Here is a 23,968-nt window from a genome sequence, read left to right as displayed (position 1 = left end):
CCATACCACAGCACGTCATGCCCAGGATGTAACTGAAAGTACCCGGAAGGGCTAAAATGCTGCGGGGTGGGGGCAAGGTACCGGTTGGTGAGCAGTTGTATTCTCTTCCTTGTTATTTCCTTTATCATTATTACTATTGGTGGTAGCAGTAGTGATTTCTGTTATACCTTAGTTATTAAACTGTTCTTATCTCAACCCATGGGAGTTGCATTCTTTCGATTCTCCTCCCTGTCCCTCCAGAAGAGGAGGGAAGAAACGTTGGGGGGGGGGGGGGGGGGGGGAGTAGACTGCGTGGTTCTAATTTACAGCCTGGGCTTAAACCACGACAGGAGCATACATACTTGGAAGGCAAAACCCAGCAGAAATCAAGAGAGCTACAGAAGCTTGAAGTCTGTGTTCTGTGAAGAAAGGGAAAACCTTTGAACGGATGTCAGTGCTCATCAGTCCACAGCAAATGCTTAAAGAAGCTTAAGAATTTACACTGCTGTAATTTCTTAAAGCAGCTTAAAAGGCATTTTCAGCTCCTTCCTCTTAAAGATAAGAGCGACCGGGGTCTTATCGCAGGTCTTGGTATTAGTTACATACATCTGGCTCCTGGAATCATACAAGACATGGAAGCCTTACTAAATAAAACTACAGTTCTTGCAATCGTGGTAGAAAGTCTAAAAACATGAGTGAAGTGCATCATGAAGGCTCAAAACCAAATGGGGAACAAAAGAAACAGTGGATGCCTTTAGTTTATAAACTGGTATCTGTCCATTCAACCTTGTGATTCCAGGAGTCTGACATGATTTGAGATCTGAGTGGGGCAACAGCTGGAGTCATCAAGATGCCAACTTAAAAGTGCTCTCATTGCACACTCAGACACTCCCCATGAAGTACAAAAGTTAGGGGTGTATCATAAGCAAATCAGTTTTATTGTGGTGAGTGTACTGTCAGGAAGAGTACAGTGATGTGGAAGTTGAGGAGTGCACCAGTATATTGTCTATACCTTGTGGTGAAATGTTTCACAAATGTTTGTATCATTATCTGAACACCGTGAGCACTGGAAAAAACACAAACGAGGAAGCGACAATTTGATGGGCACCCTTATGAATTGTCTCCAGAATTGTGCCACCCTCGGATGAGGTTTCACCCTGTCCTCAGTCCTCCTTCCTTCACGTTGGCACCTGAGGCGAGGGCTGCTCCACAGGCAGCTACAGGAGAGCACTTAAACCCGCTCTAGTACAGCACAGGCGCACACAGGGAACTGAGGCTTTTTAAGTGCCGGAGTGCGAGAGATTCTCGTAGTGGTACTGCCCGCAGCTGAGGCAAACAGCTCACTTCTCTTGCCCACTGGGTATGTGTCACTACACGAGGCCCTGCTATCGGCGGCGCAGAAATACGCTCACCTCCCCTCACAGGAAGCCCCACCCCTCCCTCTGCAGGATGTCACAGTCAAACGGGGGGAATGGGGCGGGGGCAACCGGTTACGTCACGGCCTAGGCCCCGCCCCCGGCGCCGCCACGCGGCCGTGCGAACCGCGCGCTAGAGCCGCAATCGTTCCGCGGCGCCGCGCGGCCGTTGGCTCGCCCACCGCTTTGCGCATGCGTCCAGAGCCAGCCTCGCACCCGCCCGCCCCATCGTCCTTTTGCGTACCAGCGTTACGTCTGACGCCATGCCGTAGGGAGTTCGCCGGTCGCAACCTACCCCGCTAGCGAGCAGCGCCGTGACGTAGGCTGTAGCGGACGGACGCCGTAACCAATCAGAGGTCTACAGGCCGGCACTCGATTGGTTGTCACGCCGGGAGGGGTGGGTGGAGTTCCGGCTTAGCTTGGTTGCGGCAACACCGGGTTACATAGGGCGGGGTACGGTGCGTCCTTGGGCTCAGACGCCGGACGGTACCGGAGTTACCAAGGTTGTGGTCACCGCCGTGGGCGCAGCGTCAGCGGGGAGGCCGGTCAGGCAGGTGCGGGCACTAGCTGGCGGGACAGGGCCCGGTCGGCGCCGGGCTCGACTCGCTCTGGATCCGGATATGGGCTTATGCCTGGTGCCGCGGGCCAACGGAACCGTTATGTGGGGGCGGGGCGGTGGGGCAGCCGGGCGGGAGGGCTGAGGGACGGGGCGGGTGGTGCTTTCGTCTGTGCTCAGGGCGCGATACCCGCCTGCGTTGGCCGAGGCGAGGGAGCCTAGGGCCGCGGCCTAAGGAGGCGTACGGGGCGCGGCGGAAGGTCACCGCGAGGCCCAATGGCCGCGCTGCGCACGCCTACGGCCGGGACGCTGGAGGAGTGCGGAGGGAACCCGGCCTGCCTGGGCTCTGCCGGCTGGGGGTGGTGCGGCGCCGCCCGCCCAGCGCGCCCTTGTGGGGTGAGGCGGCAGCCGCCGCCCTGATCCCGTGCCAGGGTCGCGCCACTCGCCTGGAGGTGCCCCGGGGCCGGGACCTGACTTCCCGTCTCAAGGTCAGGCTCTGCGAGGTAGAGTCGGGCGGGAGGTGGAGGTGCCCTTGGGAGCTGTCGTCGCACCGCGTGCAGATAGCGGCACCGGTGGCGGGTACTCGAGGGCATGCGGGCCCGAGGCGAGGGGAGCCTGGCGGCTTTGTGCCTGCCCCCGGCCCCTTCCGAGCAGGGATGCCGGTGCGCTTTTTCAACAGGAGAAACGTGTAAAGGGCCCTGACCCTTTATCCAAGGTTATTTATGACTGGGAAACTTCCCTGTTATAGATACACAGGCTGCATGTGGAAGTCGTGTTTAACTTACACTTCAGCAATTATCTCCATGCTGTTTAAATGCCGTGGGGCAGTTATTTTGGCCGGGGGAAAGCTTTTCCTGCTCTTAAAGCATGTTTATCACCTCGGTGCTTTTTACATAGTCTAATGAATCAATGCTAATCTTCAAGCCTAGGAGCTAAAGCTTGTGGATAGAAAGTGTGCTGGAGAATTACTAGGCTGATGGGCCATACATATCATCTTATAAACTATTAGGATGCTTTTAAAGTTCCTGTTGAGTAAGTGACCTTGAAATTGCGACACTGACCTCCGTGTGTGTTCTTGGTCTAGTGCTGAAAATGGGAGATATTGAGAAGGGCAAGAAGATCTTTGTCCAGAAATGTTCCCAGTGCCATACAGTTGAAAAGGGAGGCAAGCATAAGACTGGACCCAACCTGAATGGCATATTTGGACGCAAGACTGGACAAGCTGAGGGCTTCTCTTACACGGATGCTAACAAAAATAAAGGTAAAGTTAGAGCTGCTCTTCTGAATCACTGGGGACAAAAATGTTCAGTTCTTGGTGATACTTTCTGAAGCCTGATGAAAAGTGAAATAACATGGAGGACAAGAACATAAATGTTTGTTATTTTAAGATCATTAACTATCTTTTTTTTTTCTTCTCTCTAGGTATCACCTGGGGTGAGGATACTCTGATGGAGTATTTGGAAAATCCAAAGAAGTACATCCCAGGAACAAAGATGATTTTTGCCGGTATTAAGAAGAAGTCTGAGAGAGCAGACTTAATAGCATACCTCAAAAGTGCCACAAAGTAACAGTTATCTGCTGCCTTATTTATTTCACAAGGAAGATGGTTATGGAAGTGTCTGTGATGAGTTTGGTTTTTAAACTTTCTATTTTTACATATACTGTGTCTAACCTCAAAATCTGTCTCGCCCATCAGACAACATTGCTCATTTTGGGTCACTGAAATACACTCTTGTTTGGCAGCCATTAACGTAATGGAAACTATGTAATTGGGTTTATTTAAATTATGATAATGTTCAGTCATTTGTGATCATAGAATTTAAAAGAAAAAATAAACAAACATTTCTTGCCTCTTCATTGTTTAAAAGAAGTATATAAATAATCAAATGAATAATTGTCAACAGCATAATAGCTTTGACAAGCCCAGCTCTTTCAGGGTGGTTTTTGGCATCTTCCACCATACATCTTCTGTTACATTACTTTAAAGATTAAAAAAAAAACCCAAAAAAACCAACAAACTGAGCAAAGCAACAAAAACTTTAAAAAAAAACCCAAATAAACAACCCCAAGATAATATTTTTCTAAACTTAATCAGTGCTAAGTGTTGTGGTATATATTAATCTGTCTAAAGCTTGCACTAAGAATGCATTTCATCTGACTTAAGTACTATTTGTGAAATGGCAATTGTGCCCAGCCACTTTTCTTTTATCTAGGGGAAGCATGTTGCCTAATTTATCCAGGCTGACAGCTGCATACACCAGTAGAGTACAACTCCCCTTCAGAAACATCTGCAGTTTTGAAATGTGACTGAAACCCCTTTGTTCAGTAAATCTTCCAAAACAGCCATTCTTAGTGGAATGAGTAGAACAAGAAAGCATCCTTGGTGCTAAAGACCAAGATGAGTGTAATTAAATCTTCTTAATCCAGCACAAGTGTTTACTTAAAACCTGCTGTTACAGGCAATTTCATATGAAGGGGTGCAAGAAAAATGTGCTGGTAGACTGAAGGGAAAGTCTTTCTTCATGCCTGGCTGTAGCCAATGTCATTACTTTTGGAAGGTTCTGTTTTGCACAGTGTAAAGTGGTATTTTAATGTTTTAACTGCATTTTTTTCATACTAAGTGAATTGTTCAGGTAAATGTATTTACTGTGTACCAACAGTAAGACATAACTCGGAGCAATCAGTACTGTAAAAGTAAAAAAATAAAAGTTGTTTGCTGAATATGTCTGAAATTCAGTGAAAAGTGGGGAATGTAGACAGAAGTTTGGGCATCCAGCTTTCCATCACTAGGAAACAAGATAAGCAGAAGCTCAGCATGAAGTATAGAGTTGGTGTGAGAAGTACTTATGCATGTGGCAAAGTTAGAAAGTATTTTGCACCAGAATGAACAAAGCTGAGCTCTTTCACTGGTTTTCTCTTTTAACAGCACTTTTGCTGTGTTTCCCTGAGTGCAACAGGGAGAAAACTCAAAAGTAGCCTGAAAGTTGTAGCTGTGCTGTATGATTGCCTGAGTTTGAGTCATAACAAGTTAGAACGTTGTGCTTAATGGCTGAGGTGCAAAGGGCTGTTAAGCAGAATAAATGAGTGAAAAGAATTAAGGTTGCAAACAAGTCTCAATGGTTGCTAACCATGTGTGTTGTGATTTTATTTTTCTAACTAAATACACAGGCAGAGTTTCTTGCAGACTTAGTATTAACCAGCAACTCTACTAAAGCTTGTTAAACTTCAAATTGTAGTAGTATACTACTGTTCCAGTTTTCAAAAGTGGCATAAGACCTTTATGGCTCTGCAGAACTTAGTTTTCACTGTGCCAGGCTCCTGGTGGAGCAGTTGTAGGTACAGAATGTAACCTTGCCTTGCTCTGCAGTCCTCTGAAATGATTGTGGTGGATTGCAGGGAGAGAGTTGTGGCACTTTCCGCTCTGTCAGCACCTTTATGAGATGAAAAAGGACTTTGTAATATCCAAGCTGCTTTTCTTACCTAGTTGAGCTGGAGAAGAAACAGGCTGTAGAGAAGAGGATTTTGCAGTAAGGTGGCATTTAATTTTGTACAGGCAACAATTTACAAACAGGAAGGTATCCATCAGCAGAAAAACTTCAGGAGAAAGCAGAGTGGCTCTTTGCCCAAAGTAAGCAGAGGATACAGTTCAGCTTGGCTTGCTCTATCTACCTCTGAGACCTCAGTGCAAAGACTAGTGCAGCTGATACGTACCACTGAGGATGGAGAAAATAGAACTTTAAAATTCTATCCTGGGGATGCATCTTTCTTTGTGTTTCAGGGAAGAGACCCTTCTGACCTTCAAAATTTCATCTTACTACAATTACAGCCCTAGACAGCAACAGCTTAAAAGATTTTTTTGTAGTAGCTAGCTAGCAGCCATTTACCACAGGACAAACACTATAGTATATTCTACTAGTGGGTCAGCAAAGTATATTGAAATGAAAGGTTAGATTATTACTTGTTTAGATAATACAAGTGCCTGGGTGAGCTTTTTGGAGGGTGGGAGGGAGGTGTCCAGATTGGTTGTGGAATCAACCTTTAGTTCTTTCTAGTTTTATAGAGAAGGAGAAGTGAAGGTTTGCTTTTGTTTTATGAAGAAGCCCTTTAGTGTTTTTCTTCCCAGTAGCAATACCAGTCTAGACTCTCGGCATTTCGGTAGTTCCAAATTAGGGAATCAACATGCCATTGCCAAACATTGCACCATCCCGTAAAAATTGGTTCTTCGCTACTAGTTCACAGATCTGATGGGGCATGCCTTTAAAACTGATCTTGCAATATTTTCACATGTAGTTATGCAAATGCATAAAGATGTCAATAACATCATTTAGGCTGGAAAAGACCTTTCAGGTCAAGTTAAACTGTTAACCAGCACTGCCAAGTGCACCACATCTGCATGTCTTAAATACCTCCAGTGATAGCAACTCCACCACTTCCCTGAGCAGCTTGTTTCAATGCTTGATGACCCTCTCTGTGAAATTTTTCCCTAATACCGAGTAAACCTCGCCTGGTGCAGCTTGAGGCCATTACCTCTTGTCCTATCACTCCACCGGGCAGCTTTCCAGCCACTTCTCCCCAAGCCTGTAGCGTTGCATGGGGTTGGTGTGGCCCAAGTGCAAGACCCAACACTTTGTCTTGTTTGCCCATCAGTGCAGCCTGTATAGATCCCTCTGCAGAGCCTCCCTATCCTTCAGCTGATCAACACTCCCAGCCAACTTGGTGTCATTCACAAATTTACTGAGTGTGCACTCAATCCCTTCATCCAGATCATTGATGAAGATATAAAAGAGAACATGCCCCAGTACTGAGCCTTGGGGAACACCACTTGTGACAAGCCACTAATGGGATTTAACTCCATTCACCAGCACTCTTTGGGTTCAGCCAGCCAGCCAGTTTTTTACCCAGTGAAGCATATACCTGTCCAAGCCATGAACAACCAGTTTCTCCAGAACAGGGGAATGCTGTGGGAAATGGTGTTAAAAGGCTTTACTGAAGTCTAGGCAGACAACATCCACAGCCTTTCCCTTGTCAACTAAGTGGGTCGCCCTGTCATAGAAGGAGATCTGATCAGTTGATAATGACTGGAAAAGTAAAATTCAAAAGTACAGTTTCACAGCATGACTTCTCAAAACCAAAATGAAATAGGCAGGGTATTTTTAAAAGGATGGAAGTAATTGCATCCCATTGAAATTTAGTGATACAGAAGCTCTTTTTTGATTCAGAGTCTAATGATTCAAGTGTAATCATGCTACAAACAGTTTAATTTGGGAAAGTTCCACTTGTAGCCATCTGTGCAGTTTTAGATAATCACTTCAGGTAAAGATGTGTGCATTTTAATAGATCTAATTTTGTTGGGATTATGTAACACTTTTTTTTTTTTTTTTTTTTTTTCTATAAATACATTATTAGTGATCCAAACCAGATGTGATACATTATGTTCCTCTTATGGGGGAGAATAGAAATCAAACAGCTGTAGTTAAATAGTTAAGAACTACTAGATACTCCAGTCTCTCTATATCAAAGGTCATTGAAGTGCACACATTTACCTCTGAAGTAAGCTTCATCTTTTGCCTCTGTCTAAAACACAACCTAAAAACTCTTTCAGGGCCAAAGCCGACAGAAGTCTCTGTGTTACCATATATCGGATGAGTTGAATCATTTCAGTGACATCCTGAAAACCTGGTTATTCTGGGAGGTGAGCAGCCCAGAGCTAGCAGTAGTAATTGTTAACCCTGGGGAAGGATGTGAAGTCCTGCTCCTTTTCAGTGCTACAATGGCTATCAGGTGGTTGTCACCATCTCCATGTGATTCAATACTTACATGTTTTTTCCCATGATCTTTCTTTTCTTATGAAATGCAGGAAATAGTGATGGACACCTTCTGAATAATTGGTTTCAGGTTAGAAGTGTCACAGAAGGTGAGAGATGTGGATGACATGTTTGGCTCTGTGACAAGGTACAGATCCACATCCTCATATTTCCAGAAGGCTGCATTAACCACCAAACTGAATGTGTGTGCTGAGAAGAAGATTCTCTATACCTCTGTCGGAGCTGTCATTTTGCAAAAGGAGACTCAGAAGGAAAATGAGCAAAGGAGGAGCTAACTGTAGCATAGTGTTCAAAACATGTACCTTGGAGCAGGGGAGAAGGTGTATTCTTTCCAGGTTGTTTATGCATTTAATTTTAAACAGTCTTGGATAAAAATAAACCTGGCAGTGGAGAAGTCATTACTCTGCTGGTTTTACATCTCATTAATGCTGTTCACTGCAGCTTGCTCAGGCAGCGTGAGCCCTTGCCTTGTTCCTTTGAGAATAACCCACTCTCCAGAGGCATCTTCCCCTACCTCACTCTCCACATGTTAAAACCTATTTTTGCATGCAAGACTGTGCTGTCCCTGTCTCACCATAGTGCCAGTCTTTTGGTCAGAAGCACTCAAAAGCTCTTGATGGAAACATAGAGTAGTGTTCTCATCCTTGCGATAATCTGCAGGAATTCACTGCTGATGTCCCCATTCAGTTGTGACTGAATGGTGGACTGAATTATGACTGATGACGATTTCTTTTTAAGATGTCTGATGGTTCTTTAATCTATGTGATATTTCCTTTTATTGATTTCTTAAATCCTAATTTTTAAACACAGCTAACTAGAGCATGTAGAGTTTTATGTGGCTTTTACCTGCACTATGTCTCTGTTGGGTTTTTTACTGTGAGATGCAGCACAATGATGTGAGCATTCCCTGGTGTATGGTGCTTCCAGACAAGCAGGGAAAATGCACCACATGCACTCAATTTTATAAATATCATAGGTGTCACTTACATGTCACTGGTAGCCTCAAGCATCAGGTGCTCTTACCTATGTTTCCTTGCAGGAATGTGCCTACACTGACTGTAACCAGTCTTTCCCTGAAAGCTTTTCTCCCATTTCTGTTTCGCTGCTGATTCATTGTTTGGAGAACAGGAATGGCAATCAGACTTCTGCATATCTCACCACGTTTTCTGTAAGACTCTAATTCTGTTTCCAATTATTTTTTAGTTTACCTGCTATTGCCATTAGATGTGGAGTTCTTCCAGTGCTGTTTTTAAAGGAAAGGTACCACATATGCAATTTCACAAATTTTAATTCTAATTCTCATGTACAAATTATCACTAGTTATCTTACCCATCTTGTCTTCCTCTTCTTCATATTACCTGTTACTGTTACACTTTATAATTCTTTTGTATTGGCTGAACTGCAAGCAGCTTCTTGTACTTTACTATTCAAATGTACTCTTCAATTTACACATCTCTTAACTGTGATAGTGGGCCGTTTTTTAAAGTTTCCAGATAGTGACTTTACTTGAAAATCCTTCTTTCATTGCCTTTTTCATGGTTTAAAATATTTATTTTAAATTCACTGGAAAGGACTTGGTTTTTAACTATCCCTCACACAATGACAGTATATTTTTGTATACACCACTGTTCTGGACTCAGCTATTCTTATGTATTGAACAAGGATTGTGTCCTTCACTTGGATACCTGAGAAACAGTCTTCTTGAAAACCTCAGAAACATGATTCCAAAAAAGCAATCATGGTAAATGCTGAGAAACTTCTGCAACTGGCACTATTTGATCAGTTTATTGCTTACAGCAAATAAACAGGAGGGGGAGCCAACGTACTAAAAAGCTGCAGAAGCAATAATGCGCTTGAAGGTAATCGGAACAAACCTCACGGTTTGAAAGACGAAGTTCATTTGTACAAAAAGCAGTTTTACTGCAAGTTCTCAGCCAAAAGTGCCGGAGGTGATTAGTACAGCTGAATGCATTGTTATGCCTGCAATAAGTTTAGGGTCTTGTGAATTCTTAAACTGATTCATGTTTCATGTTTCATCAGGCTAGCTCAAGTTTGAAATAGCCTGTATTAAATTTCCACCTATTCAGATGGTAAAAGATTTAGCTGGAATGCAAAGTGTTTCTTTCTGACTACCCAAAGAATCCTAATCAAAAGTGGCAATCTCTAATGCATACTCTGGCTTTGTTCCTACTGTGGAACTCACTTTGATATTGATCTTTTGAGGTCCCTTCCAATCTCTAGCATACTGTGATATTGGCACTTGAACTATTATGCTTGAAAGGGATATAAAGATTGTCATATAGTTTCCGCACTAGCAGTCAGATAGGATCATGAGGACCTTTTAAGTAAAAATGAACTTTAAATCCTGCTAATACTGTTTTATGGATGGTGTTTGATTATAGACTCAAATTACTCTGAAAACCACAGTAAGTTTTGTAATACAGGTAAAACTAAATACTAGCATTGTTACTATTTCGGATCCTAGGAAAACTCATATTTGTAATATTGAGTCAATATTACATTACAATGCAATACTGTAGTATATTTTACTTAGCTGGGATATTTCTCAGGGGGTTATCAATGTCAGTTGTCATATCAGTATGGATTTTCTGGCACATGGTCAAACATGAAGCCTTTGCAATTCTTCAAAAGACCATGTTGTCTTTCTTCCTACCAATCCATGGTTGACGTGTATGTTGGAAGTCAAGCTTGTTTTTCAGTGCCCAACACTATCAGGAGCAGTGTGATCAGTCATTAAAAATGTAGCTCATATGTGTGTTTGCTGTCACTCTGAATTCTCAGAAAGATGACATCTCTCTCTGTACCAGCATGCAGTGACACATCAGAAATGTGCACAGAAAGAAGCAATCCACAGGGAGAGCTTTGCAGTTGAAAGAGACTTCCACATCAGAAGATCTATCAAGAACATAGCCTTCTACAATTGAACAGGGTCACAGGATACACATCAAGATGACACAGATGAAACAAAGGGAAACAGTGTTGAAATAAAACAAGATTAGTACAGGGTGAAATATTACATATTCTCATTACATGTTCAGCAGTTACAAACACTGTGCCTGTGCTTTAACCTACTGAGCCAGGTATTGCTGTATGACAGGAAAAGCAGTGGAAACTCAGAAGCAATAAAAACCAGATTTGGCTACTTTCTGCTAAAGGTCTGGCAGCTCTGTGTGAGTTCAGTGAATATCCCTTTGGTTGGATGCCTTTAATTTTGCTTCATCTCTGTGAAGTCATCCAATTGAAGCTACCTGGCTCCAGCAGTCTGTACTTCGATTCCACTGATTTGAGTGATATATATTCCACATTAGCAAATCAGCCAGCTGAGAAACGGTGTGATGTTTACTCAGTGCTCGTATCAAATGATGTTTTGCAGGGCTGTAAGCTCTGATCCTTCTGTAACACTAGAGCATAATGTTCTCACTCACCCAACATGCTTCAGTTACACTGCAGCTGATGGCATAGCTTTAAATTTTGCGCCAGCTTCAGATCTGAAAAGTACAGGTCAGTAATCTTCAGTAGCTATGATGGACATTATGTAGATAAAAGTGCAACAAGAAGGGCTCTACACAGAAGAAAAGTAGTCATACAATAGAGTCAGCATGAAAAACAGCCTTTGTTCCTTAGCCATGGTATATAAAAAGCATTGATGGGGAACATGACCCAAATTACATTTACATTGCAGATTTATTTTCTTCTTAGTTTAAGGATATTCGTTCTCTGAGCTGCTCTGTGCCAATCCAGAACTCAGTTGAAATTCAAGTCATCAAGAAAGTCATCAAGATAAAAAGACCAAAAGCCCAGTGAATCCACATCTATTATAGTGCCATCTGGCTCTGTAGCCGTCTGCCTTTTTAACACCAGTTTTCAGTTTCTAGATAGTGCAGCCAGATGCTCTGATTGATCAGGTTAGCCAAATTCATATTTTTCTCTAATAAAATGGTTTCCAATATATTTTCTTAATTATTTCAAGATTTTAAGAAAACTATTCCTTTGATAAAGCAGTTGGTTTTATTTTTCTCACATCATTTGAATCAGCACTCTGCATATCATTGATGATCTCAATTTGGGGCAGGTGGGTTTTTCTGGGTTGTTTGTTGGTTGGTCGTTTGTTTGTTTGTTTGTTTTGCATGAACTAATAGGTTTTCATTTAGAAAGTCCCTGAATGGCCCAGGCAGTCACTTCCTCATGGAAGAATATACTAATATCATCACAAGGGCTATGCTTTTTTTTCCTGTTTCTCTGACTGCTTGAAGGTGACTCTGAGGGACTATGAATACTGGGTAATAATTGAGTATTTCTTATTACTTTATGTGCAGAAATTAATTTTACTGATGCACATCATTTGCTTTCTCTTCATTTACAGACCTGAGGTAATCTGAGAGCTTGTAACTTCACTGAAAAGAGTGGTAAATATCAAGTGTACATTTTATGAGAGCACTCAACATCAAGAGGTTTCAGAGGCAGTTTAACTTCCAGTAGCACAGGCGCGTAAGTCTAAACAAAAGCTTTATACCAGCATGATGAGAATCTTTAACGTGGGAGTTTCATATTAGAACAAGAAAACATTAATGAAATTCTGCAATGTTTGCTCCTCTCTGGTGGCCCATCCTGATTTCCTTTGCAGGCCTCAACTACATGTCTCCACAGAATCAAATACATGGCTGCAGTGATGGCTAAAACATTCAGCTGGCAGGTGCTTGTTTTAAACTATTTTAAAGGACCTTCTGCAAAACATAATAGCATCTTAATTTTTCTTTTATTTTTGTTTAACTGAAGCCCTTTTCTCTCTCACACACATGGAGGATGGAAGAGGAAAGAGAGGGGCTAGTGAGCTGTGATTGCTTTATAGAGCTCTTTTCAATAGCTGTGGATGTACTCCATATAGGTGAGACTTTCTCTTTTTCCTGTGGCTTGTTCATGCCTATGGTTTATCCCCAGCCACAGAGGAGCCCTTGTCTCTTACTGTGAAGCCACGTTTTAAAGGAAGGCTGTTATTTTGTTGCCTAAGCCCATCTTTTCCAGTAAATGTCTATTTCAGTAGGAACCAGTTCGAGTTTGCACACTCTTGTGCCTGTCTCTGAAACTGTTTCTTTGCAAGGACACGGAACTGTTGGAACAAGTCCATGAGGACTGATCAGGGGACTGGAGCATGTCCTGTATGAAGACAGGCTGAGAAAGTTGGGGCTGTTCAGCCTGGAGAAGAGAAGGCTGCGTGGAGACCTCATAGCAGCCTTCCAGTATCTGAAGGGGGCCTACAAGGATGCTGGGGAGGGACTCTTCATTAGGGACTGTAGTGATAGGACAAGGGGTAATGGGTTCAAACTTAAACAGGGGAAGTTTAGATTGGATATAAGGAAGAAGTTCTTTACTGTAAGGGTGGTGAGGCACTGGAATGGGTTGCCCAGGGAGGCTGTGAATGCTCCATCCCTGGCGGTGTTCAAGGCCAGGTTGGACAAAGCCTTGGGTGACATGGTTTAGTGTGAGGTGCCCCTGCCCATGGCAGGGGGGTTGGAACTAGATGATCTTAAGGTCCTTTCCAACCTTAACTATTCTATGATTCTGTAAGTTTTAAGAAGCGCAGGGGTTTTATTTGATTAATAGAAGCAGAGTTTTCAGTACTCTCAGGAGTGATATCCACTTACAATTGTAAAATTAAAAGCTTTGAACTTTCTAACTGTGAGCGAATATCCATCTATTTAAAATTTGCAAGTAGGTGGAAATTTGCTGTCTTGCCAAGCTACTGCTACAGGCAATTTTGTAAGTACTGAATAGACTTTGGTTAGTTCAGAAATGCTAGGGTGTTTCTCTTGTGCTTTAATGGATATATAAGGCTGTGAACCTGCCAATGTCTCATAACAGAAAATGCAAGTGCCATTAAGTCCACCCAATACGTATAAAGCACGCCAGAGGTGTGAACTCAACTGTTTATTTCTTGTCAGTCTCAGGAAATCCAAGACCTAAGAAAAACTACAGAAGTCAACTATAAATTAATGTGTGCATGTCACACATTCTGCCTGAAGTTTGGCTCCTACACTCAAACTTCATTGGAAAGGATTTACTCTCCATATTTGCTTTGGGTTTCATTCCCTGTCACCATGACCAAAACAAGAAACCTCTTCTGGCCACTGTATGGGCTGGGAAAGTTAAGTGTAGTCCACTGCAGTAAAGCATCTCAACAGGGGCTTGCAAGGCTAGTGTTTATATATATATCAGGCCTGTAGTTCTGGGTTTTATTTGTCAGCTTTGGACTTTTGTTCTTCAGCTTTGCTGGCTTCTTGTTTATATGTCCCTTCCTGGATTATTTCTCTTTCTCTAGCTGCAAAGGTTGCCTTGGAAAAGCTCAGAGGCCAATATTTGTATTCCTTGTTTGAATCCCATGCTAAGGAAGATGTAGGAGAGGCAGTCCAGTAATTAAAAAGAAGCTAATGTTTTGCTGCTGTTGAATCTCTTACAGCAAGAAAAGCTAATTTAATGACTGAAGCAACAACTTTGGTTAAAAAGACATACTATAACTGGAATCCAAGATTTATGTCCTAGAGGGATCAACTCTTCATCCTTCATTTACCCAGCATTAAATAGTCTGTTTGGAAAGAGCTTGTCTACAGTGAATGGATGATGAATCCTCCCCCCTCCTCCCAGTGCCACCCCAGCTCCTTCTGGAAAAGCTGTGGTTTCTCTGTTTTCTCTGAACAAAGTCTTTTTTTGGTACTACTCTGCTGTTCGCTCATTGTTATCTCATATACATGTTCTATATTCTCTCGCTTTACAATTTATATACAGATAATGAGAGGTCTGTACCATATAAGTTACTACAATAATCATTACAGGCTCTGTGCACTGAGTGTTTTGGTTTTTTGTTCGTTTGCTTGTTTGGTTTTAAAGTAATGGTTCCTAGCAGTTCAGAATTGATAAATAGGATATTGGATAAAGATGTCTAGCCCAGGACAATGTTTTCAGCAGTCCTGCTTTTGCATCTTCTTTCCTACTATTCATGTGCATTTTCTTGATCTGTGTCTGCAGCTCAGGAGGAAAATAATCAGCTTTTGTGGGCTTTAGACATTACAGTGCTTCTCTATTTCTAAGCACTCAAGTAATAAAGGCTTTGATAATCATTTCCAGCATACAGTATTACTATCTTTCCAAAACTGTCATTGCTGTTAAGTTTAATGGCTATTCTACAACCTAGAAGCAGCTATGAAAATCAAAAAGGATGGCACCACAGCTATAGACTGAAATCCAGAAAGCTGTGGTTGTTGCTCCAAGAAAAATATTGAATGCATTAGCAGAACATGACTTCATTAACAGCATTAAAAGTTATCATTTACAGGAAGGCGATCTCTACTTTGGCACATATCAGTGAATGACAAAACTTTCTGAATATTTAAGCTAACTTGCACTGGCAGCTAGTTTAGGGCAGCAGGTCTAAAAGCATTTCAGATTACTGCTCTGTTCTTTAGAATAGCATGAAGAATTGTTATTGCACTTACTTTTTTCATTTTAAAAAACATTTTGCAGAATATTCATATATAATTAAAACCGCAGGCATGTCTCACAGGCTCCTTATGTCGCCCAGCTTCTTTATAAAAAAAGTCTTTTAGACTTTTCTTTTTTCTACATAGTAGAAAAAGAAAGAGATTATAAATTTTATTCCTTCATGGCTTTTATAATTTTGTTCAGGGTTGATTCAGTTTTGGGACTGGGGGCTTGAATTGTTTCCTTCTGCTTCTCCTCCATCCTCACCCCTATACACAAAACCTTACATAATTCTCATCAGTCCTTTCTGCAGCACTGGCTGGATTTGTCGATGATCTCTGATTCCCATCTAGCCAGCAGTGAGCCTTCTCCTAAACTGCTGCCACTGCTACTGCCACGCTGAGATTAGGTTTTTGTGACCTTATCTGTTCTGGGAACAGCAGGACAGATCTCTTGGATTTCTGTGAGCCACCTATCTGAATGAGACTATACCTCTCTGCAGCTTGAAGACTGCTGTTGCTTCCTCAGCCAGTAAAACAATATTGATATTTCTTAGCTGTTTTGACAATTATTTTGTTTTCTGTTCAGTCCCATGATTGTTGCATGAATAACTGCTGTAATTTTGATTTAGGTCATCATCATTCAGTGTTTCAGAAAATCAGGATCAATTTCAATTAGGCTTTTCCAATTATCTTTTACTTACCGTAAAAAAAAAATCAAAGTGAGTAAGAACACTATTGTGTCTCTGGGGATTTCTTGTTTACAGTTGTAAGGTTTGATTCTCTTCTGTTTTACAGTGATACAAACAAGGCATAAATGTAAGGCACAGTGTGAATCTAGACTGAAGTAAAAGCAGGGAGGAGAGAGGAAAGAATTTGGGCCTAAGATGACCAAAACTGAGAGTATTTAGATGTGGGTAGAGTGCATGTTCTTTAAAGTAGAGGGGGCAAAGACAGAAGGTCTAGAAATCTGAAGGACCAGGAATCTGAACTCAAATCCTGCAGAAAAGCATGAGAGGCAGGTGGTTTGAAGTCCCTGTCCAGTCTTGCCACAATTATGTTTTCAGATATGACTCTTCAGACAGGAAGAGACATAGATAAGACACCTGGCAGAGAGAAAGGGAACATAACCATGTAATACAAGCCTTCCCTTCACCTGCAGGGACTAGGAAAGGAGAGGAAAGGCAGACTGACTGTCCCCATGTCCTAACTGGTTCTGGATAGCTGCAGAGACCAAGCACATCTCAGCAGAGCTAAGAGTACCCAGGAGAGCATCTCAACAGCTTCAATGCCTGAGGTGCTGCAGACCTACCAGGACCAGTCTTCGCTGTGCCCAGGCCTGGGAGCAGCTGGTGTAAAGCAGACTTCTCAGGCAGTTGGAGAAGTTGTGCAAGCCTCATTTGCTGTTGCCTCATCCTAACAGAGTCAATAGCTCTTCTAAATGGAGCTGGGCACTGTAGCCTTCATACTAAAAGGGATGAAAAATTAAGTTTAAAGAAATTTGAGAAGACAGAAGGAAGTAAATAAAGTCAAGCTAAAATAAAGCCTACTCATTACAGTGAAAAGAGTGGGGACAAGAAATTGGCAAGTCCTTGAGGGATGGAAAAGGGCACTACGTCAGTTAACAGCGGGAACTGGAAATGCACAATGTTTGTGCTGCAAATATTCACTTGTTGCTCACATTTAACTTTTTACTGTTTTCAACAATAATGGCCATTAAGCAATAACACATATATACACAAAAGCTTGTACTGTGGAAATGGTATTCCCCTCCTCAGTCACTACAGACCATCCTGTGGCACTGAAGAACTGCCTGTGCAATGAAAGGATCTGCTCCCTCTTGCTGCCTGCAGGCACTGGATGCATGTATCTGTCCTTGCTGCTAGTTACTGAACATGGGTTCTAGCATCCCTGAAGGAGCTGCAATGTCACCAAAAAAAAAGCAAAGTTTCCTTGAGTCACTGAAAAATCAGCTACATCATTCACATTTGGTGAGGGTGTAGAGAGGAAAGAAAGTACAAATCATGGAGGTGGTTGGTGTGCTCCACCCCCAGCACGAGGATGGAGAAATGCACAGGCACTGAAATAAAAGGATGAAAATTCAGTTGTGGAAAGGAGTAAGGGAAACATGGAAGGGGATGAGGGAAAGGTGAAGAGATTTCATGGGAGAAAGAAGGTCCCTAAGACTTTTTTTCACGAAGAAGATGATGAAAGAACTGGAGATAGTCAAGGGGAAGGAAAGCTGGTGAAGTGATCACATGGCAATTAGGGAAACAGACCTGATGATGCTTACTGGGGAGACAAAGTCATAAGGAAAACAGAAAGCTTTAGGAAGGAGCAAAGAAAATGCAATTTAAAAGGGCCAAAGAGTTTCCATGCAACGTATGAAAAATTAAGAAGCCTACAGAAAATTCAGCCAGACATAAAAGGATGATGCTGGAGGAACAGAAAGTAAGACTCGGAGCAGGACTAGGATGTTATTGGCTCTGTTTTATTGTTTAGCACTCTGCCTTGTGAGTGACTAATAGCTTGTTTCCCTTGCTAGATTCTGTTCCTTTGAATACAGTCTACACCAGCCTCTTTTTTCTTTTTCCTTATTTTTTCCATTCTGAAAAGCTGGCTGATCTTGCACTTCTACAGCTGAAAGTCCATAAAAATTAAAAAAAGTAATCTTACAGCAGAAAGCAATATTACAATAGCAAAGTGCTGTGCCTCCACAGGCAGCAGCTGCAGGAATGGGGTCTAATTTTCACTCTGATTAGCTCTTTAGCTGAGCATTTTCACATGCCTGTGGTCTCATTCTATGCAATAACCAAGAAATAACAACTCAAAACTATAGGAAAGCTTCATATTATTAATTATGTAGTTACTTCTTTAGTAATGAGAACATATATACCAGGAGGACAAACATATACACTGAAACAATTACAGATTACTCAGTCAAAACCACACTACCAAAATGCCCAAGAAAATTATGCTCTCTTTCATATGGTTTTGAGCTTTGTATCTTATTTGTCATAAAGAGATGAATGTTTAATTTCTTTAATTTGTTCTCATGTAGAAGAAAGAGAACATCCATGATCCCATTTTCTTTGGAGGAATTTCAAAGCAAAGAGTATCTCTGGTAGCACTAAACTCATTGAGCTAAGCCTTATTTGAAAGCTCATAAAATAATAGCAATTCTTCGAAGCATCTTTCATTGCTAAAATGGGTAGTCCTATAGTATCATCTTCTGAATAAAGTTGCTTTGGAAATATGGAGTGGGGAAAATCACTACCCAAGCTCTGTTTGTGTTCTTTTTAATATTATTGACCTATGGTTCAGTAATAACCAAAATGTTGCTTATATGTAAATATATAGAAAGTTTCTATCTTCTGATAGTAAATACACGTCCAGGAACATCTGAAGCACAGGTTTAGTTTTAGCTGGAAATGAAGTTTTAAAGAAACTCTCATGCCTCACAAGGCAGGCACATTACTGGGGTCTTGACAACAGTGTTTTAATTTCTGATCAGCTTCCTCTATTTCTTGAATTCGTGCTCAGGAGAAGGCCTGCTTAAAAGGATGTTTCAGTAATCAAGTAAAAACTCCTTGAAGCAGCAACGTTTCCATACACCAAGTTGGCGCCAGAAATGTGAGCTCTAGTATTCTCTTCTGCTCTATATTTGCTCTGGCTTTTCACTCTAAGGGTTAGGTATGCCTGTGCTGCACAATGCAGCATGATGTAAAGATTTCCAGACTAATTCTTACTGAGCTAGCATTGCTATCAAAGAGGAAAGAGCTGCATTAGCAGACTGCTGCACAAGAGCCAAGTTCTCCTGCCGAGAAACTAGCTTGGATTCCTCTACTCATTTAGCACTAGGTCAGGTGGCACAGCCAGGTACCACATTCTGGCATGGAGATGTGTGCAGTGTTTCTGAGGGGAAGAGCACTGACCGCCTCCCCCAGGCAATTCACCAGGCAATCCAGCCTGTTAGAAATCCATGCACGGTGTCCTGCAGCCTTCCAAAGGACACAATTGGTCATAAGTGACAAGTGAGGTCAAGAGACCTTTGCATCTCTGGCTCTCAACCAGACTCCTCTACAAGAGGAGAGGCAGGTGAGTAGCCACGGCTGACTAGAAACATTGATCTGCGTATTGATTTGTTTTTCCCTCCAGCCTGAGCAGAGCAGGATCCTGCCCCTCCTCTGGAAGGGAACTGGCTGTGCAGGACCTAAAGCATAGCAGCTTGTGTCAAGTGCCAGTGGAAATGCCTGGGGAGACCCTGCAGTCATTACAGCCAATGCTTTGCCCAGCACTAGGAGCTGTGCTATCAATTTTGCCCCATTCTCTTGTCATCAAGACTCAGTTCTTCTAAAAGCTACAATTAGAAAAATGTCAGCAGAAGATCCACTGCACCTCCACATATTGTTCAGAAAGCTCATGGGATTAGCTAGGCCTAATGCAATAGGATAGTATATGATCTTTTGCTTTGATTGCTGGAAATCTGTTTTTATGCCAGGCTCTCCCTGTCCTGAGAGAGAAAGAGTAGTGGGCCAAATTTCATACTGAGTGAGTGCAGTTCTCTGAATCAGCATTAATGCTTAGCTTATTAGAACTATAGGCAGATATGAGAAGGCTAAATGAGCAATACCGGGTATTTAACTATGTATGAGGTGCAATTCAAAAAGCACAAGGCCTGTGTGTTGGAGGTACTGTCAGTGGACTCGGTAATAAAGCTGTTTACTGGGGAACACTCATTTTCCTTCAGCCAAATGGCAAGAAATCCTTTTTGGCATTGTATGATTGTGATGCTGCAAGTTTTGCAGTGCAGAAATAAACCTGAAAATCTAATTTAACTGAGCAATAGATTGCTGATCACAGACTGTAACATTTATCTTAAGGCAAATCACTTTACTCTGGACAGCAGCAATTCATGTTTAGGTGTAGAGGTATAATGCGTAGTTCAAAAAAAAAAGAATATCTTCATCCCTGTGTCTCATAAACTCATTTTCCAGAAAGCACATAGCTCTGCTTAACCTTCACACGTCCTCTGCAGAACTCACTGCAAGTGTTCCAGATATCTGCTGTTTAAAAGATGATCAGAAATGTAATGAGATGAAAATGATTGTGATTTATTCTTGAAGGAAGCTGTTTGTTGCAAGATTCTGACCCAGATTCAGCCCTCCTTAGGGCAGTTTTGCACTGCACTCTGGGCAGAGTGCCCTTGAAAAGGGCAGAGCTAGTGGTGTGTTTGTGGACTACATGCCAACGTGTCTTAAGCAGCAAAAGTCAAACTCTGTTTGCTCTGTGATTTTTCTTTAAAGTCAGAAAAAACTAAAGTTAAAAAAAAGAAAGTATAAAGAATATGTTAAAGAATATACTGTCTAAAACCTGCATTGAGATCATGTTTGGTAAGCACAGCATTAACAAGAAATTAAAGTGATTGTTGAAAAGAAATAACAGAGGAGATTAACCATTCTACCCTTTTGAGTCTGCGCTTGGGTACTGATACTGAAAGCGCCAAGCTGCCACTCAGAGTCCAGCTTTACACACATGACCCTACTTTTACCTTTTGCTGAAATGCTCTGTAACATAACAGAGCTCTCATTTCCTTTTTTCCTGAGAGATTGCCCTTTTCCATCCTAATTCTGCTAAGAGAAAGAAACATAGGAAACCTTCACTGGCTTTGGCTTGTATCTGAAGCTTACTGTTCTTCCTCCAGCCTGTCCTTTCTGCATTCTCCTTCTTTGCATCCCACTTTCATTTCTCTTCTTCACCCTTCCCCCTCTCCTTCAGCAGGTAAGATCGCACATCTCTGTGACACCTGGATTAGAAAACTGCGTCTTAAAGAGGCTGAATGCTAATACCAGCTCACTAGATTTCACAGGCTGTGTATTTAACCTAGCTGCAAGGGTGCAAGGAGTGCTGCAGCAGCACAAGCCTATTCTGTGTCCCTTGCATTTTTGCTCTGCTCTGTTCACTTTTTGTCTTTCCAGAAACACAGCTAGTTTCTCAACAGCACCCCAGAGAAAGAGCATGTTCTTCTTTTCTAGAGACTCTTCTCAGACATGCTTCAGCCGCTGCGATGATCAGAGAAGTCCATCAATAAAGATTCCTGCCTCTCTGCTGCTAGATCAGACAAATTCATCTTGATACAGAAAAAAAATCTTTCCCTCTGTATGAATTACAGCCATATATACACACGGGTAGTCTCCTACCTGTTGTCTCTCATTCCTCTGGGCCTGATTGTCACACCAGCAGGCTATAACATGATGTAAGGAAGTTTCCATTCCTGCACTGATTAGATTTGTTCAGTGACATCCCACATCATCAAAGAGAGCCAAGATCAACAGCATCCTCCACAAACTGCCATTTGTGGCTGATAAGCTACACTCTGCGTTAGGAGTATCAGCAAACGTTGTATTCCCCTACATGTAACGAACCTGTCCTTCAGTGTTTGCCTTGAATTGTCTCATTATGTGTCCCAGGACTGAACAGCTGCAGTTGGTCTCAGCACTCCAAACTGTGTTTAACTATTTACTGTCATTCAGAGATTTGATTGTGCTAGCCCTGATCATTTGCCTGGCCTGTCTCACCACCAAAATTAGCCAACCACTTGCCACCCAAGCATCTTTCACTTAGAAGCTATTACATGGGAATATAAGAGCACTGTTAGGACTCTTCAGCACATATCTGTTAGAGGAGGCCAGCATAGCTGATCTGCAGAGCCTGGGGCCCAGTTCTTCAACATGACTGAAGCTGTGGGGAAATGCCTCCCCACACTTCAGCTCATGGAAAAGTCAGAATGGAGAACACATTTGCTGCAACTGATAGCAGGAGTAGGCAATCCCAAACTGCAGGTAAGTGCATGTTACAAGATTAAGTAAGCATGTCAAAATATTCAAAGCCTAATGCAACCCACATGGTTTCTATCAGTGTCAGTTTTGGCTTTTCTCATTAGAAAATAAATGGTTTTTTATCTTCCTCATGGAAGATTTTAAAACAACAGTGAAGGAGGTGTGCAAGTGTCAGGAATAATCCCCATACTCTTCGTGCTGCCAGTGTCCTTGGGAGCGGAGAAGGGATCGACATTTTCCTCCTTTAATAATGTCACTTTTAATTTGCTGGCTGTTCTTAAGGAAGCCACTATCCTGGAGCAGCTGCAGGGTCTGTGCAAAATTAACCTGAGCCAGGCTCTAGCAGATGGGTGCTGTTCTGCACAAGCTGAGCATGCAGTGCTGACATCCCCTCTTGAAGCCAAGTGCAGAAGGTTGGAAGCAGGCTATGCCATGAAGATCGGTATGTCCTGCCTTCCTCTGGGTTTATCTTCTTAGGCCTTACAGAGATGGATTTGCAGGGGGAAATCAGGAGGATTGTAATTCTCCTTATCTGTAAGTACCAGAGCTTATTTTGTATGCCGAGAAGGGGAAGTGACCATGGCAAGCACGGCTTTCTCCCCGCAAACACCATCATGACTGCTCCCCACTTTCCGCAAAGGTGATTTACCCTGGGAACAGGAACTTTTGTGTGTTTCCAGGGCAGCTACTGCTGGGCTTTTGCCTGGACATTTTTATCTCAGGGCAAGTGTGCTTAGTGATTTTGCTCTGGTTTTACCTGTTCTCTGAATGGTATTATGCAGTCTCCAGTGCTCCCAGTACAGTGCTTGGTGACAGTTTGCCCAAGACTTGTTACATCCTATCACTCCTAATGCTTTTGTTTAAAATTAGGGCTGTGTTTCATGGGGAAAATTAGCAACGTTATAGTAAGCCTAGAAGAACAATGAAGTCAGTTGGCATAGCTTAAAGAGGGAGAAACCTTCATGTTGAAGATTTCATCCTACAAAATGCCTTTGAATCAATTCAGAGCACTCTTTCACCAAGGACTAAATCCCTAAGGATTAAGGACCACTTTAGTCCTATTAGGACCACTTTAATCCTAAATGAGGACACCCATTTGAGGCTTTAATGCATGTTGATTTCCCATGGTTAAATGAATTGGCTTAATTTACCAAGTGACCCCTTGCAGACAAACCCCAAGTCTCCTTGGGTTTGCACTTTTGCAGTGTCCTACAGCAAAGGACTGCCATGTCATGCCTGCTACCCCACGTGTACCCAATCCTCTTTCCTTCTCTAAGTCACTGACTCATCCCTTTCATCAACTGACTCTCTTTGCAAAGTTTTGTATGCTGCAAGCTATATAAAGAAACAAATTGCATTCAACTGCATTAGCAAACAGCCTGGAGGGGTATTTTTAATTTTATTTTTTCTCTGTACACTGCCAGAAACCAATTTTCCCAAATATTCAAACTTTCTGAAATACTTGACTCACATTCCTGAATTATCAGGACTACTTCATGGTCATGTTTTACTCCTTCATTCACTGTGCTCTTTATTCAGAACTGATCTTTTTTTTCCTGAAATGATTTAGCTGATGCTACTACAATTAGCATGTTTCAGATAGAACTAGCAAGTCCATCTACTCATTCACTGTAATTAGAGAGAAATGTAACACATTTGAAAATAAATAGCCCAGGCATGAGGTGGTTTTGTGGAACAATACAGACAAGTGGGTGGACAGGAACGTGGAAGTGGAGCCAGGATTCTGATGGTAAAAACTGGCTCATCTCCATTAGCCGGCTAGAGCTACAATAACTTGAACTCTTGCACTTGGCAATGAGCTATAAAATGATAAAAATACATAGTATAAGGAGAAATGTGC

At 42.2% G+C, this 23,968-nt stretch overlaps 1 protein-coding gene across 4 annotated transcripts; it reads left to right on the top strand.

Moving 5' to 3' along the window:
- The first annotated feature begins 1,678 nt into the window (after nucleotides 1–1,678).
- On the top strand, nucleotides 1,679–8,173 carry CYCS (cytochrome c, somatic). 4 transcript variants are annotated; one of them, XM_080610511.1, is made up of 5 exons: nucleotides 1,802–1,948; nucleotides 3,035–3,211; nucleotides 3,373–3,456; nucleotides 7,553–7,642; nucleotides 7,808–8,173. In XM_080610511.1, exons 2-4 carry the CDS (start codon nucleotides 3,043–3,045, stop codon nucleotides 7,594–7,596), a joined length of 297 nt encoding a protein of 98 aa, XP_080466637.1. In that variant the 5' UTR covers nucleotides 1,802–1,948; nucleotides 3,035–3,042; the 3' UTR covers nucleotides 7,597–7,642; nucleotides 7,808–8,173. The 4 variants fall into 4 exon arrangements, with proteins under 4 accessions (XP_080466636.1, XP_080466637.1, XP_080466634.1 ...); XM_080610510.1 differs by lacking the exons at nucleotides 1,802–1,948; nucleotides 7,553–7,642; nucleotides 7,808–8,173 and adding an exon at nucleotides 1,679–1,791 and having other exon boundaries at nucleotides 3,373–4,671; XM_080610508.1 differs by lacking the exons at nucleotides 7,553–7,642; nucleotides 7,808–8,173 and having other exon boundaries at nucleotides 3,373–4,671.
- Nucleotides 8,174–23,968: the final 15,795 nt, after the last annotated feature.

The sequence above is a fragment of the Psittacula echo genome (assembly GCF_963264785.1).
Source record: "Psittacula echo genome assembly, chromosome: 2".
In the NCBI taxonomy this organism is placed as follows: Eukaryota; Metazoa; Chordata; class Aves; order Psittaciformes; family Psittacidae; genus Psittacula; species Psittacula echo.
The sequence above is the reverse complement of the archived record's forward strand: the minus strand, read 5'-3'. Positions and strand labels throughout refer to the sequence as shown.

What these genes read in the sequence shown, in the direction of transcription:
- CYCS (XM_080610510.1), top strand. Translation starts at nt 3,043, where the DNA reads ATGGGAGATATTGAGAAGGGCAAGAAGATCTTTGTCCAGAAATGTTCC. An exon ending in GGATGCTAACAAAAATAAAG is followed by an intron (nt 3,212 to 3,372) that starts GTAAAGTTAGAG and finishes TCTTCTCTCTAG; the next exon opens with GTATCACCTGGGGTGAGGAT.